This window comes from Lynx canadensis, chromosome B2 (assembly GCF_007474595.2).
Source record: "Lynx canadensis isolate LIC74 chromosome B2, mLynCan4.pri.v2, whole genome shotgun sequence".
Taxonomy (NCBI): Eukaryota; Metazoa; Chordata; class Mammalia; order Carnivora; family Felidae; genus Lynx; species Lynx canadensis.
The window spans coordinates 8,594,064-8,610,867 of record NC_044307.1 but is presented as its reverse complement, the minus strand read 5'-3'; the positions used below and the strand labels follow the sequence as shown (position 1 = coordinate 8,610,867).

At 38.7% G+C, this 16,804-nt stretch overlaps 1 protein-coding gene and 1 pseudogene across 5 annotated transcripts in view; one reads left to right on the top strand and one right to left on the bottom strand.

The window, feature by feature from the left end:
- The window catches only part of CDKAL1 (CDK5 regulatory subunit associated protein 1 like 1), a 714,482-nt gene that overhangs the window by 191,147 nt on the left and 506,531 nt on the right, over nucleotides 1-16,804 (top strand). For all 5 annotated transcript variants that reach the window (XM_030314751.1, XM_030314750.1, XM_030314749.1 and 2 more), the window contains one exon: nucleotides 3,352-3,400. In XM_030314751.1, coding sequence (XP_030170611.1) covers nucleotides 3,352-3,400 — 49 coding nt within the window. The remainder of the gene's footprint in view (nucleotides 1-3,351; nucleotides 3,401-16,804) is intronic.
- Nucleotides 7,855-8,882, bottom strand: LOC115513533 (annotated as a pseudogene).

Here is a 16,804-nt window from a genome sequence, read left to right as displayed (position 1 = left end):
TAATACATTCAGAAGTACGCCACAATCCACCAGAGTCAATTTTAGAATATTTTCAGCACTCCAAAAAGAAACCCAGCCCTCCCTGGCAGCTTCTCTCATTTCTTTTACTGCCGTTCACAGGCACTCAGTGATCTACTTTGTCTCTGAAGATTGTCCTATTCTGGCCAGTTCATATACATGGAGTCGTACAGTATTTGACTAATTTGGTCTGGCTTTGGATTGGCATAATGTTGTAGCATATAGTATTCCCCTCTTTATCCATGGGGGGGGGGATGTATTCCAAGACCCCCAGTGCATACAGAAACTGTGGATTGCCCTGAGCCCTATATATACAGTGTTTTTTTTCCCCCCTATACATACATACTTATGCTAAAGCATAGTTTATAAATTAGGGACAGTAAAAGATGAGCAACAATTACTATTACTAAAACAGAACAGGTATAGTCATATGCTATAATAAAAGCATAATGTGATGTAATGTATTACGTAATCTCATGCGTGAATGTGATCTCTTTCTCACACTATCTTAATGTACTGTACTCATCCTTCTCATTGTGATGATGTGAGATGATAACATGCGTACGTGACGGGAATGACATGTGCACCGTGACGTAGGATTAGGCTGCTGCTGGCTTTCTGATGATATGTCACAGGGAAGGTCATCTGCTTCTGGATTGCAGGTAAATGAAACCGTGGAAGGTGAAACTCCTGGTAAAGTGGGGACTACTGTCTGTTACGTTCCCCTTTACGGTTTAATGATATTTCATTGTATGGATGTTTACCCTTTTGTTGATGTCTTCATCAGCTGATGAAACTTGAGTTGGTTCCACCTTTTGCTTATTAGGAATAATGCTGCTTTGAACATTTGTGTACTAGTTTTTGTGTAGGCATGTATCTTCATTTCTCTTGGGTGTATACTAAGGACTGGAATCCTGTTGCAACTCTGTTTAACTATTTGAGGCTCTGCCTATTTTCCAAAACGGCTGCACCCTTTTACCACATTCCCACTAGCAATGTAGAAATGTAGAAATGTTCCAATTTCTCTGTATCTTCGCCTACACTTGTTATTGTCTGCCCTTTTGATTATGGCCGTCCTAGTGGGTATGGAGTAGTATCTCATTATTATAAAGTATATATAACATTAAATTTACTCCTTTAAGTATTTGGTTTTTTTTCGTTATTGAGTTGCAGGAGCTCCTTATATATTTTAGATACAAATCTAAATCCTATCGTGTTTATGATTTGCAAAAATGTTCTCCCATTTTCTGTGTTGTCTTGTTACTTTCTTGATGGTGTCCTTTAATGTACCAAGAGGTTATAATTTTGTTTTATCTTTTTTCTTTTGTCATTCATGGTTTTGGTATAACGTCTAAGACATTAGCGTCCAACCTAAGGTTCACCTACGTTTATGGCTATGTTTTCTTTTAAGAATATTACAGTTTTATCTTACCCTCAACTTTTTAATGTTTTAACTGCTTCTTCTACAGGTTATTCTGACTCTCTTTCTCAGTCCATGTGCTTCCGGGCTGGGTGCAGTGGTCCCTTTGAGCGATTAGGTCTCCACCTGCGTAGGAAAGCTTCTGTGTTTTAATTCCACCATTGGATCATCTCATCTTGCATTACTTTTATTCTCTCTCTTGTATCCTCATCTGATACCTTGTTCATTCACCCACATTCACTGGGAAATTTGACTAGCTTGTGTCTCCTCTTCTTTCTACCCATCTGTCTGTAGAGTAGTCTCTATTTGCTGTCACTGTTTTTTTAGTTATGATTCATTACTGCTGAGCTCACTGCTTCCCCTAAGTTCATCGATTCCCTCATTGTTAAATCAGGCGTACGCATTCCAGTCTTTATGTTAACTCACTATCTTCGTACCATTTGACCCTACTGGCTGCTTTCCTCTTCTTTGAACTCTGATATTTTGACTTTGATCACATTCTGTAAGGAAGCCACATGAATTCTCTTCATAAAACCAGAACCTGGTGGTTCCAGCAAGGCAGGTTTGTTTGGGACTAAAGATCCAACAAAGATTTACTTTGCCTTTGGCAATTTCTCAATAATTATTTCTACTTCTACCACTATGCTGGGCTGAGTGGTCAGAAGCAGAATCAAGTTCAGGTGTGTTCTCGCAAGTCTTTCCTTATTTCCTGTAAGACATTGAGGCCAATGGAATATTCAAAAGAGGGTTGCCATTTCACTTTTATTAAAGTCTTTTTAGAAGGTTCTTATCTCATTTGAGTTCATTGCAGCATCTTTGTATAATAGTGAAAGAAATAACGTAAGGGTCCATCAGTTGGGGAATGAATGAATGCATTATGATAGATCTCTACATGAGATACTAGGCAGCTAGTAACATAAATGAAGTAGACCTTATGTATTGATAATGTATAGAGGCAGGATTGTTATTTTCACTCTCATCTATCTGTGTACCTATTTATCTCAAAATTTATAAGGAAAAAAGTACAAAACAAAGCTATATGTAAATATTCTGTACTGACAAATGTCTTGGTATCTACTTATTGAACTATTATGAATGATATTATCTTAGGAGCAGAAATGGAGGGTGTAGGATGTTACAGGTTACTTTATTTCCTTTTTACATTTCTGATTTGTTTGAATTTTTTTGATGAGCATGTATTCTGTTATAAAGCTGTAGCTTGAGGATTGTGCAAGGTGTAAGTAATATCAACTTATGATTTTTTCCTTTTTGACTTTCTCCCTTCCCTTAGCTTCTTGCAGTAAGTACAGTCTTTGCTTTTTTCCATTTTCCTTCTACACCCTAGCCACTCTTAGAGTCCCCTTTGGTTCTCTGAGATGCACTCTTTGACTTTGTATTCCTTTGACCCGAGCACAGCGCCTAGCACATGGTAGACATTCATTAAGAGGTGTTTCAGTGTTAGAGTAATAAAGCATAGAATAGGGGGTAGATCTCACTACCAGCATGTCCTTTTGCGTAGGTTGTCATTTTGTGCCATTTTTCTTGAAGAATGAAAAGAAGAGAATGTGTGTGTGAAGAGACATGTTTTAATTAAACTTCAGTTTATGTCCCTGGATCTGTTGAGTTGATGTTGATAGGCTATGCTAACAGAACGCCAGGAGGTTCATTTAAATGTATTATTATTTCTTCAATTATCATGGGAGGACAGGAGAGTAGTAATTTCATACTTCACTGTAACATAAAACATTAATACACAATTTTTTTAATAATATCTCCAAATGCATGAATTAAAGGAAACCTGAGTTCGTGGGCATAGAAAAATGTGTTTCATTGACTCAGGCAGAAGGGTCAACACTAATTAATGTTTCTTGTCTCATGTAAATAGCTTATCTAACCATTTGTTTTCTTTTCAGGTTCAACAGATAGATCGAGTGGTAGAGGTTGTGGAGGAAACCATTAAAGGTAATTGTTGCGAGTGGGATAAGCAGATGTATACAGTAGTCCCCCTTTGTCTGCAGTTTTGCTTTCTGGATATGGTTAGCCACAGTCAGCTCATGTCCGGAAGCAGATGGTCCTCCTCCTGACTGCCATCAGAAGGTCAGTGGCAGCCTGACCCCTCATCACATGCCTGCCTCGTTCACCTCGCGGCTCATCTTACCATCATAAGAAGGGCGAATATGGGATAGGAAGACATTTTTTTTTTTTTAATTTTCAAATGTTTTGTTTCTTTGTTTGTTTGTTTTTGAGAGACAGAGAGAGAGAGAGCATGAGTAGGGCAGGGACAGAGAGAGAAAGGGAGACACAGAATCCGAAGCTGGCTCCAGGCTCCGAGCTGTCAGCACAGAGCCCTATGCGGGGCTCAAACTTGTGAACTGTGAGATCGTGACCTGAGCTAAAGTCGGATGCTCAACCAACTGAGCCACCCAGGTGCCCTGAAAGTAAGATACTTTGAGAGAGACCATGTTCACATAACTTTTATTACAGTCTGTGGTTGTAATTTTTCTATTTTATTATTAGTTATTGTTGTTAATCCCTTACTGGGGCTAATTTATAAATTCAACTTCATCAGAGCTCTGCATGTGCAGGAAAAAACAATACATCTAGGGTTTGGTACATATATATGTATATATATGTATATATATATGTATATATATATATATATGTATATATATACACACACACACATATATATGGATATATGGAGATATATATCTCTATATAGATATATATAGATATATAGTGTCAGGCATCCACTGGGGGTCTTGGACCATATCCTCTGGCTGGTAAGAAAGGGAAGCTACTGTATTGTTTGAACTATATTATAAAAATATCACTTAGTTAACATTTATTTAGATATAAAGTTGTAACATTTTGTCCTTGACTACTTCGTCCATTGACCAATCTAATGCAGGAGGCATATATCTGATTGGCTTATAAATGAGTCAGGTCATAATCGTGTTTTAATCTCATTTTTTATTTTTCAGCAAAATGAATTTTGAGTTTCAGATCAGGAAGAGATAATTTAACTAATTTTAAGATAAGGAAATGATTTATGTGTATTTTTTTGCCATTTTATTTAGATATAGTTGATGTTATTTGCAGGTTTTTATATCACCTAATTGGTTGTAGTTAATGATTTTTAAAAGTACTTTTGGGGTGCCTGGGTGGCTCAGTCGGTTGAACGTCTGACTTTGGCTCAGGTCATGATCTCACAGTTGGTGGGTTCCAGCCCCGGGTCGGGCTCTGTGCTGACAGCTCAGAGCCTGGAGCCGACTTTAGATTCTGTGTCTCCCTGTCTCTGCACCTCCCCAACTCATGCTCTGTCTCTCCCTCTCTCAAAAATAAGCAAACATTAAAAAAAAGAAAAAAAAAAAGGACTTTTAAGGGCCCTGGGTGGCCTGGTTGGTTCAGCGTCCAGCTCTTGGTTTCTGTTCAGGTCATGATTTTACAGCTTCGTGGGTTCGAGCTCTACATCAGGCTCTGTGCTGGTGGTTTGGAACCTGCTCCTTCTCCCTCTCTGTCTGTCCCTCCCTCACTCGTGTGGTCTCTGTCTCTCTCAAAATAAATTTAAAAAACTTAAAAAAAGAAAGTACTTTTAAAAGTAGTATTCAATTTTGGGGTGCCTGGGTGGCGCAGTCGGTTAAGCGTCCGACTTCAGCCAGGTCACGATCTCGCGGTCCGTGAGTTCGAGCCCCGCATCAGGCTCTGGGCTGATGGCTCGGAGCCTGGAGCCTGTTTCCGATTCTGTGTCTCCCTCTCTCTCTGCCCCTCCCCCGTTCATGCTCTGTCTCTCTCTGTCCCCCAAAAAATAAAATAAACGTTGAAAAAAATATTTAAAAAAAAAAAAGTAGTATTCAATTTTGATACTCTCTTGTGTATAATTTTTGTAGTTACACTAGAAAATAGAATCATGCTTTATTTTGTTAGTCACTGTTTTTTGAACCAGATTCCTTTTGAAGTCACTGAGAAATAAATTATCCTCACTTATATGGTTTAATTTTTAAATACTCATAGTCTATTTTCCCCTTTTAGATTAGTACAAATAAAAACCAATAATATAATATTGAAATATTAAATGAATTGAGCTTTTTCACTTAAAATTTTAATTGTTTTATTACAAGTGGGGATTGTGTGTTTAAAAAAAGAACACACCGCTTTCACCAAGTTGAGATTTTAACCCCATAGTTTTCCAGCTGGCTTGTGTCTGCTACCTTCCACATGCTGTTGCTCATTTATTTTGACTCATCGATTTATTAGAGAACCAGAGAATAGGAGAATCAGAGTCTCCCTGAATCTTCTTTGAACTTTCAAAATAAAATGAAACATCATGATTAAAAAGCAAACCGCGTGCCCACGTCCCGTTTTGAAGATTGCAGAAACAGAAGTGCTGGTGTGTATTGTGCAGGTCAGGGGGACAGGCTGGGAGGGACAGGCTCCGTGGGACAGGCGCTAAGCGCATCATATGACTACGCCTTTCATCTTCACAACAGCCCTGTGAGGTGAAGTGGCTATAAATATTCTCCCCATTTCTTGGTTGAGGAAGTTCAGATCCAGAGGCACACGGCTGGTGAGCGCAGAGTTGGGATTTGTATCCAGGCTGGCCTCCTCCCTTGCCTGTGCTCCTAAGTGTGATCCTGCATCCACGTGACTGTACCCTGACTTCCCTGACCTCTCCCGCTGGAGACTCACTGTGTTAGCGGTTCTTTGATTGAGCTTCTGAAAGCAGTGCCTCAGGGTGCTTGAGGGTTTAATCGCCTTACTCATCCTCTGTCTTAAGTACCAGCTGCATACTGCTACTCCATATACGTACACATACATATGTATACGTATATATATGTATATATGCACACACACACACACACACACACACACACACGTATTTTAATTAATGGCGATAAAGATAGCACAGAAGAAAATGTACGTGACCTGGGGTGTGGATGGCTTTTGTAGATGCAACACCAAAGGCTTGATCTGTGAAAGAAAGAACTGACAAGCTGGACTCCATTAAAATTAAGAATTTCTCCTCTGCAAGAGAAGACTGTCAAGAGAGTAAGCAGACAAGTCAGATACTGGGAGAAAATCTTTGCAAAAGATAAATCTGATGAAGGAATATTATCTAAAATACATAAAGAACTTTTAAAGCTCAAGAGTAAGAAAATAAAGTACCCAGTTAAAAAAATGGACTAAATACCTCATCAGACACTTCACCAAAGAAGATACATGGATGGAAAATAAGCACATGAAAGATGATCCACCTCATGTGTCATTAAGGAAATGCGAGTGAAACAAGGAGATACCACAACACATTTACTTGTATGGCTAAAATCTGGACCACTGACAACCCCAAATGCTGGTGAGAGTGCGGAATAACAGGAACTCTCTTTCATTGCCGGTAGGAGTGTGCAATGGTGCAGCCATTTGGGAAACCAGTTTGGCAGTTTCTTACAAGACTAACGTACTTTTAGCATATGATGCAGCAACCATGCTCTTTGGCATATACCCAGAGGACTTGAAAGTTTGTGTCTGCACAAAAACCTGCACACAGATGTTTATAGCTGCTTTATTAACCATAATTGCCGAAAGTGCAAGCAACCAAGATGTCCTTCCGTGAAAGGATAAACTGTGGTGCATAGAGGCAATGGGATGGTAACCAGTGCTGAAATGAAATGAGCAATCAAGTTATGAAATGGTATAGAGGAAACTTCAATCTCATTACTGAGTGAAAGAAGCCAATCAGAAATGGCTCCACATTGGATGATTCCAACTCTGTGGCTTCTGCAAAAGGAAAAAAATAAAGAGATAGTAAAAAGATCAGTGTTGCCAGTGTTGGGGAAGAGGGGAGAGAAATGAATAGGCAGGCTACAAAGGAATGTTTTAGGGCAGTGATACTGTTCTGTATGATACTATAGTGGTGGATACATGGTGTTACACATTTTTCCAAACCCGTAGAATGTTTAGTACCATGAGTGAACTGTAATATGGTCTTTGAGTTATAATGATGTGTCATCATAGGTTCATTGATGTAACAAATGTACCATTCTGGTGGAGGATGTTGATAACCGGGGACAGCTTGGTGGTGGGGTGGTATATAGGAACTCTGTTCTGCTCGATTTTGCTGGGAACCTAAAACTGATCTGAAAAATAAAGTTAATAAAAAAACTCCAGTAATATTGTGCTCTGAATGTGGTCAAATGGCTTGCAGGGGTATAATTTCTATAGGAAATCATAGAAGCTAAAGATAAAGTACGTTTTTCTATAATGACAATACTTGGGGCACTGAATATGTAGGTTTTCTACACAAAACAATTTTTGTTATTTAAATATCACAAATCATTTTTTTTATTTGTCACCATTAAATGTCAGAGTTTTAATTTTAGTATACGTGCTGCCGAAGCGAGCACTAAATGTCAGAGTTTTAAACAAGATTCTTGGACCAGGGGCTCACATTCCATCAGCTTGTTCAACTTTAGCACTGGTGTCATCTCCAGGAGCTTTTCCAGAACCTTCACCATGAAGCTTAATCAGTTTTACCAGTTCATACTTCCCAATGCTTTTTCAGCATTTTTACTTTTCTGACAGAGACATCATGGAGTGGGTAAATAGACTGACAAGCCTTTTCTGATGCCATTTGGAGTCTATTTATCGACCACTCTTTTCAAGTCATTTGTCTGTACCTCTTGGGTCATGACTTCCATCATCTTTTTTGGAATTTGGCAGACCTATTGGTGCTTAGCATAAGAGGTCTTCTGAATATGATTGTTGCATTTTTAAGTAAAATCAACACAAAATAGATGAAGCAAATGACCATTCCTAGTCAATGGCATCAATGTGAGCTTCAGTCATGATCTGCCATTTTTGACCATGGAGCACCATTTGTCAGTGGTAAGATCCATGCCATGGAACTTAGACAGGAAGTTTTTGCGCTGAACATCCTCAATAATTAGCTTGAATTTTCTAAATGTAACTTCATTGTTCTGCAGATCAGCAAGGCTCACTTCTCAAACACTGTCTTGGAGGCCATCAGAAGCAATTTCGATTCCTTGAGTTCTTGTGATTAGTGTTTTTTCCAATATTTCTTAAAAAAATTTTTTTTTAATGTTCGTTCATTTTTGAGAGAGAGAGAGAGAGAGAGAGAGACAGAGCGCAAGCAGGGGAGGGGCAGAGAGAGAGGGAGAGAGAGAATCCCAAGCAGGCTCCAGGCTCCAAGCTGTCAGCACAGAGCCTGAAGCAGAGCTCAGATCCATGAACTGTGAGATCATGACCTGAGCCAAAGTGGATGCTTAACTGACTGAGCCACCCAGGTGCCCCCTCCAATATTTCTTCTATTGAACATAGTTGGTGCTTTTACATCCTACCATTCTTTCTTAGAAAATGGATTAGCCACTTTCTTCTTGCCTCCCTTTTTGCCCCCTTTCATAATGTACTTGTTTTTCCCAACCACCATGGTGTTGCTCAGGGAATCAAAAGGGCTGTACTGAGCAGTTTTGACATGAACTGTCTGGAGTTAGTGTAGACCTCATAGGTTAAGGGCTCAGTTTCATTAGACTACCCACCACTCTAGATGTCCATTGTAAGAATTGTCACCTATACTTCTGACCAACTGTAAATTTGGTTCCCATGACCCCCTACTTAGGTTTGATGACTTGCTTATAGAATTCAGGAAAACCTTTTACTTATTATTACTGGTTTATTGTAAAGGATACAACTCAGGAACATCCACATGGAAGAAATGCACATGGCAAGCTATGTGCTAATGGAAGTGGAGCTTCCATGCCCTCTCTGGGTATGCCACCCTCCCAGCACCTCAGTACATTCACCAACGTGGAGGGTTTCTGTGGAGTCTACATTACCTAGGCATGATTGATGAAATCATTGGCCAGTGCTGCTTGAACTCCCAAAGTGTGGGGTTGGGGATGAAAGTTCCAACCTTTTAATTACATTGTTGGTTCCTTTGACAACCAGCCCCCATCCTCTTAAGAGTTACCTCATTAGCATGAATCCAGATATGGTTGAAAAGGGCTTATTAAGAATAACCATAAATGCTCCTCTCACCCTTATCACTCAGGGAATTATAAGAGTTGTAGGGGCTCTGTACTAGGAACTGAGGATGAAAGCAAATATATACTTTCTGTTATATCACAGTATCACAGAAGGCCTATCACCTGTAGGTCGAGTTGACTGGAGATGGCCTCTCACTGAAGAGTTTTTGCTTGAGTGCATTTGTTGGGGAGACTGAAATCAGATTTAATTTGAGAGTTCACAGCCAGGGATGAGTTGAAGGTGAAGTTGATGGGGATGTTCATTGGCAGATTGACTTGAGGGTGGCAAGGCTGATGAATTAAGTATTAGTATTGCAACAGGAAAACTTTAGAGATGGAAGAAATAATTTTGGTAGGTGCTCTTAGTTGCAGATAAGGAAGGTAAGCTAGGGAAGGGGTCAGGTGACTCATCTGAGATCTCCTGGTTGATGGAGCTCTGGACCTGTCAATGAACTTCTGTTTTTCACTTTCTGTTGCCAATATTTCATTTAGAAAGCACAAGTTGGTGAAATATTGTGGCATTTGTAATAGCTAATTAGTTCTGGGTTGACTTTCAGCAGGTTACTTTCTTTTTTCAAAAATATTTATTTTTGGGAGAACGCAGGTGGGGGATTGGCAGACAGAGGGAGACAGAGGATCTGAAGCGGGCTCTGTGCTGACAGGCTGACAGCAGAGAGCCCGATGTGGGGCTGGGACTCATGAACCGCGAGATCATGACATGAGCCGAAGTCAGAGGGTCAACCGACTGAGCCACCCAGGTGCCTCTCAGCAGGTTAGTTTTCTGAGGCTCAGGTTTCTTAGTTCAAAATAGAGAGGATTAAATGGATATGATTTTTCAGATACCCAGGACATACTACGGGATCAAATTTTGTTACTATTTCTTACTACTTCGTTAATACCGAGGCTGCTGGAATCATCTAACTGCTAGAAGTGACTCTTCTTCCAATCTGACTGTATACACTTGCTGCCACTATCCTGGGATTATTTTACCTTCCTGCATGTGTACCTTCAAACTGTGACTTCTTAGTGTGATCTTAATTATCTTTTATTCTACCCTGTCATTTTCACTTTTTCTTCCATTGATTCCATATATACACCTGCTCCAGCCAAAATGTGCTGTTTGATGTTCCTGGTATATTATTTGTAGCTTGTTCTATGTTTGTCTTGGGGTCCTGCACGAGTGGATAACTTCCGTTTACCCTTACAGGCCCATTCTGTACCTTGACGTGTGCCCAGAGAGGCCGACCTGTATATGTATTGCATCAGTAGGTTCCTTACTGTTTGGCATCTAATTGGATTTTTCCAGCTGGAGGTTGGAGGCTTGACTAGCGTGTGAGATGGGAGTATTTGTTAACACTTCCTCACTCTCTTCTTCTCTGCTTATGCTGGTTTTGTGCTTCCCTCAACTGCGGCCACAGATCCTGCCAGGTGGCCCACTCTCTTCATCTGTTTCTCCAGGTTCTTGTAGTTGTTCCCTTCCTTTGCTTTTTCAGGCCCAGGGGTGGAAACAGCACCCCATTGTTGCAAGCCTGAGAGTATTGCATTGTCTCTTGTTGGTTTTCCTAACCTTGCCAAACCTTAGTAAATAGTCCCTTTATTAAAACCTCTTCAATTATGCAGTGTACCATCTGCTTTGCTGGGACCCTGATTGATAAATGCTCCATGGAGAAGCAAGTCTTTGCCCAGAAAGGCCAGATGGAATACTGCCTGACAAGAGGATTGTGCCATAACTGTCTTGTTTCCACATTTGATTCCTGTTGGGCTCTCTTCATATGTCTTCCTTGAAGGGAGTTTGGACATACAGCCTCTGCCACAGCTTGTTGGCATTCTTCTTACTGCTTATGTTATACCAAGTAATGTTTTAAAAAATGAATTAATAAGCTACATTGATGCCCAAAAGCATTTAACTATTGTAATTAACATAAAACCATATAAAGCATATTCCATTTATATCTGTCTTGGTTGGAACGAAATGGAAAATTTCAAGTTATTCTGAATGAATCTTCACTATTTTAATAGTGGCCTGAAAATTCCATCCGTTTATATAATGAATTTAGGATTTTTTCCAGATCATCTCGGTAATTCAACAAGGCATATAACTGATTCTGAGAGAAGAAGTACAGTGTTTAAAGTATTTATATTTATTTATTTATTTTAAAATATTCATGTACCTTAGTCTTGGTTTACATGGTCGTTAAAAAAAATTTTTTTTGTATGAAATCTGTGAAGGGAATATAAATCTGTATTTCTTCTGATATGTGTTCATTAAGTCCTCCAAACAAATAAAGAATCCTTTAAATTCTTCTCTTTGTAAAGGTAGTCTACTGGATAACGTAAGACAAATGATTGCAAATAAACATTGCCTATTGAAGTTAGAAAAATGTTTTTAGTATTAAGTCATCTTTCTTCCCCTCTAATATGAGAGGCCTCCGTTGTTAATAATACGTTTGCTGGTATTTCATTCAGTCTAATTCCAAATGCCTCCATTGTTGGTAATTCAAGACTTTCCCAATATGGCACAATCTGCAAGTTTAATTGATTTTCCGTTTCCCTTAACTTCTCAGTAATTGATGCAACCTTGGATTAGACTGACCTAAATTCCCAGGGTACTTCGCCAAATAGCTCCTCCCTATTCAATGCATTGCTCTTCAGTGTGTCAGATTTTGTACTTTGCATTTGATACTAATTCAAAGTATAAACTTGTCATGAATTGAGACTGGAAGGCAACACTATTATATCAAGCATGGTTTTTATCAGTGTTAATAACTGAGTAACCTCCCAAAAGTCCCGTGGAGATTTACTTGAGGATGTTTTCCAAACTTAATGAGTAAGTGAATTGAGCTTGGATACGTAACATGGTCCATCTGGCATGGTGTTGGTTGGACCATAAAAGCACATCTACTTTTTTCAGGGGTTTCCAGTAAAATCATTTTATTCATTTTCAAAGTATGCTTTCAAAAGGGACACTTCTGTGCATCCTCTCAGTGTGTGTAATCGCTGACACAGTTATATAGTTGGAATGTGGTGGAAAATGTTGCACATTGGTTTTATATATTGGAAATACTTCTCAGTCTCACTGGTATAATTAAGTGATAACTTCTATCTCGTAATAACTAAAGAAGTCAGGAAATTATTGCTGTTGTTTATTTAGTTTTTTTTTTTTTTCCAATGAGCCTGTTTAAGTTTATGTACCTTGTTAATAAGTGGTTATAGTTTCGCAATCATTGTATTTTGCTACCTTCTTAAATGAGTCAGTTTATGTTTTTTCCTCTCTCCCCCTCTTTTGGTCCCCGAGATTAGCAATAGGATTTTAACTTATTTGTTCTCTATCCTTCCATATCCATTATTTCTAGAATGGATATTTTTTTATCCATTGTATCTTTCTTAGCCTTTTCCAAATCATAATAGTTTTCAAAAGATGAATCGGGAACAATTCCTTATGGTCTCCAACAACAAAGTTCTACCACGAGACTTTAAGTTGGTTTCTCATGTCACTTTATTTTGTAATGGCTGGTTTGGAATAATGACTGGAAAGGACCATCTATTAGAGAAACCACCATGTTGTATCTTGTCTGTATTTTTCTAACTTCATTAGCTAAATTGTCAGTTCTATTTCCAGCCACACATACATAGTTGAGCAGCCCTAGCTGCAAAGTATCCAATAGATGCTGATAAGGATCTTCTTTAAACATTATAAATGGTCATGTTGACCGTTTTGAAAAAAATGAAAATCTAGTTAAATAACTTTCATTTTGTCTAATATTTTTCTGCCGTTAAAGCTTTTAAAACTAAAATAAATGCTTTCCTGTGCCCCCCTGCCCCAGGTGGATTCTGCTATTTTATGATACCTTCAGAATTGTTTTATATGTTTTTGGTTTGTCTTCAATTACACTGCTTTAGTGTGTTCATGTATATTTCCTTTTCTGTTCAAAGACTCATTTTCTTATGGTTTGAACCCACCTTTCTTTATTAACAGAATTAATTTTTATGAAGTCTTGGGTATTTCATTAACTTTTGTTTCTTCATTCTGGTGGTAGGGCTACATGGGAGGTACATGGGGTTGAATAGTTTGTTAGTTTGACAGTCTTACCGGAGTTTTCACATAATAACACTGTTAAAATGGTTCAGTGGATTTAATTGTTCAAAACAAGAAAGGAAATTACTTTGAGCTTGAACCTCTCAGGCTTCCCATGACCCAACCCTCCTATTAGTGGTCCCACTGATCTGTCTGCGAAAGTAGCCCCATCCTTCCTTGTTTAAATATTAACAAGGAGTTGCCTACTGTGGAAATTGGACTTACACATTAACTCTTGCAATTTTGTGTTTTTTTTTTTTTTTAAACACAGGTGGGACCATGTCCCTCCTTTACTTCCGTGGTGTCCCCCCCCCACACTACCTTACCTCACTCAGAGTAAAAGCCAAACCTGTACAGTGGCCTCTAGGGGTCAGTATGAGCTGGTTCACCTGCAGTTTCACTCCTCTTCCCTCCTTCAACTCTGCCCCCTTTTCATTCTGTTTTCGAGGCATTAATCTCTCTGATGTTTCCCTCCCCCCCCACCCTTCCAGTTTTATGGAGAGATAATTGACGTACATCACTGTATAAATTTAAGATGTACAGCATGATGGTTTGATTCCTATATATTATGAAATGAATACCACACTGAGTTCAGCTAACCTGCACCTTCTCATATAGATACCATCAAAAGGAAAGAAGGAAGAAAAGAACAAAGGGGAAGATTTTTTGCTTTGTGATGAAACTCTTAGGATTAACTCTCCTAACAGCTTTCCTGTATGCCATACAGCAGTGTTAGCCACAGTCACCGTGCTGCACTTTACATCCCTAGTACCTATTTATCTTCTAACTGCAAGTTTGTACCTTTGACTGCTTTCCCGCAATTCCCCCTCTTCTCTCCTTCACCAGCCCCCTTACCCATAGTAACCACAGATCTGATCTCTTCTACTATTAGTTTGGTTTTCATTTCCTCTTCCTTCCCTTCTCCATGCCCCCCACATAAGTGAGATCGCACAGTATTTGTCTTTATTAGTTCAGCAGAATGCTTGCAAGGTCCACACGTGTTACTGCACATGGTAGGATTTCTTTACTCTTTTTTGTGGCTGAATAATATTCCATTGTGAATCTAAAGCACAACTTCTGTATACATTCATCCATTGATGGATACTTAGGTTGTTTCTATATTGTAGCTGTCATAAGTAATATTGCTTTAAATATGGGGTGCAAGATATCTTTATGAGTTAGTGTTTTAATTACCTTTGGATATATTCTTGAAAATGGAATTGCTGTATCATATGGTAGTTCTATTTTTAATTGTTTGAGGATTCTCCATAAATGTTTCCCATAGTGGCTGTATCAGTTTACAGTCCTACCCGCAGTACACAAAGGTTCTCTTATCTCTACAGGCATGCTATCATTTATCTGTTTGTGTGTGTGTGTGTGTGTGTGTGTGTGTGTGTGTGTGTGTGTGTGTGTGTGTGTGAATGCTTATTCATTTTTTGAGAGAGAGAGACAGAGCATGAGTGGGGAGGGGTAGAGAGAGAGGGAGACACAGAATCTGAGGTAGGTCCCAGGCTCTGAGCCGGTCAGCACAGAGCCTGACATGGGGCTTGAACTCATGAACTGTGAGACCATGACCTGAGCCAAAGTCAGACGCTTAGTCAACTGAATCACTCAGGTGCTCCTATCTCTTGTGTTTTTGATGATGGTCATTCTAACAGGTGTGGGATGATATATCATTGTGGCTTTAATTTGCTTTTCCCTATTTACTAGTGATGTTGAACATCTTTTCATGTACCTGTTGGCCTTTTGTATATCTCCTTTGGAGAAATGTCTCTTTATGCCCTCTGACCACTTTTTCATTGGGTTATTTGTTTTTTTTTGTTTGTTCTGTTTTGTGTGTGTGTGTGTGTGTGTGTGTGTGTGTGTTTACTATTTAGTTATATGAGTTCTTTATGTGTTTTGGATATTAACCCCTCAACAGATAAGATGGTTTGCAAATATTTTTTTCCCATTCTGTAGGTTTCCTTCCTTCCTTCGTCCATCTTTCCTTCCTTCCTTCCTTCCTTCCTTCCTTCCTTCCTTCCTTCCATCTACCCTCCTTTCTTCCCTTTCTTTCTTCCTCTTTCTTTCTTTCTTTCTTCCTCTTTCTTTCTTTCTTTCTTTCTTTCTTTCTTTCTTTCTTTCTTTCTTTCTTTCTTTCTTTTCTTTCGATGGTTTCTTTTGCTCTGCGGGATTTTTAGTTTAATGTAGTCCCACTTGCTGATTTTTGATTTTGTTGCTTGTGCTTTAAGTGTCATATCCAAAAATCATTACTAAGACCCATGTCAAGGAGATTTGTTCCTATTTTTTCTTCTAGGAGTTTTTTAATTTCAGGTCTTTAATCCGTTTTGAGTTAATTTTTGTGTGATGTAAGATGTGGGTCCAGTTTCATCGTTTTATGCGTAAATATCTAGTGATCCCAGCACCATTCATTGAATAGATTGCCTTTTTTCCATTGAGTATTGTTAGCTCCCTTGTCAAATATTACTTGGCTCTATAGGCATGGGTTTATTTCTGGACTTTCAGTACCATACTGTTTTGATGACTATATAACTGTGTAGTATAGTTTGAGATCACGAAGTAGGATACTTCCTGCTTTGTTACTCTTTCTCAGGATTTCTTTGGCTATTTGGGATCTTTTCTAGTTCCATATAGATTTTAGAAGTGTGTTTCCTACTTCTATAAGAAAAAATGCCTCTGTAATCTTACGGGGAGTGCACTGAATTGATGGATGGGTTTTGTTAGTATTGACATTTTAACAACATTGATTCTTCTAATCCATGAACATGGGATACCTTTCCATTTATATATGTCTTCTTCACCTTATTTCATCAGAGTTTACAATTTCATTGTAGAGGTATTTTTTTTTAAGTTTATTTATTTTTGAGAGAGAAAGAGAAAGCGTGAGAGAATCCCAAGCAGGCTCCACACTGTCAGCGTGGAGCCCAATGCCAGGTTCAAGTGCACAAACCATGGGATCATGACCCCAGCTGAAGTTGGACGCTTAACTGACTGAGTGTGCCTCCATTGTAGAGATCTTTTCCTCCTTAGTTAAAATTATTTCTAAGTACTTTATTGTTTGTGATGCTGTTGTATATGGGGTCAATTTTTAAAATTTCTTTAGAGAAATTTTGTTCTTAGTGTACAAAAAGTGTTACTGATTTTTGCATGTTAACTTTGTATCTAACAATTTTACTGAATTCATTGATTAGATCTGACATTTTTTTTGGTTGAGTCTATAGGATTTCTATATATAAAAGTATGTCATCTGAA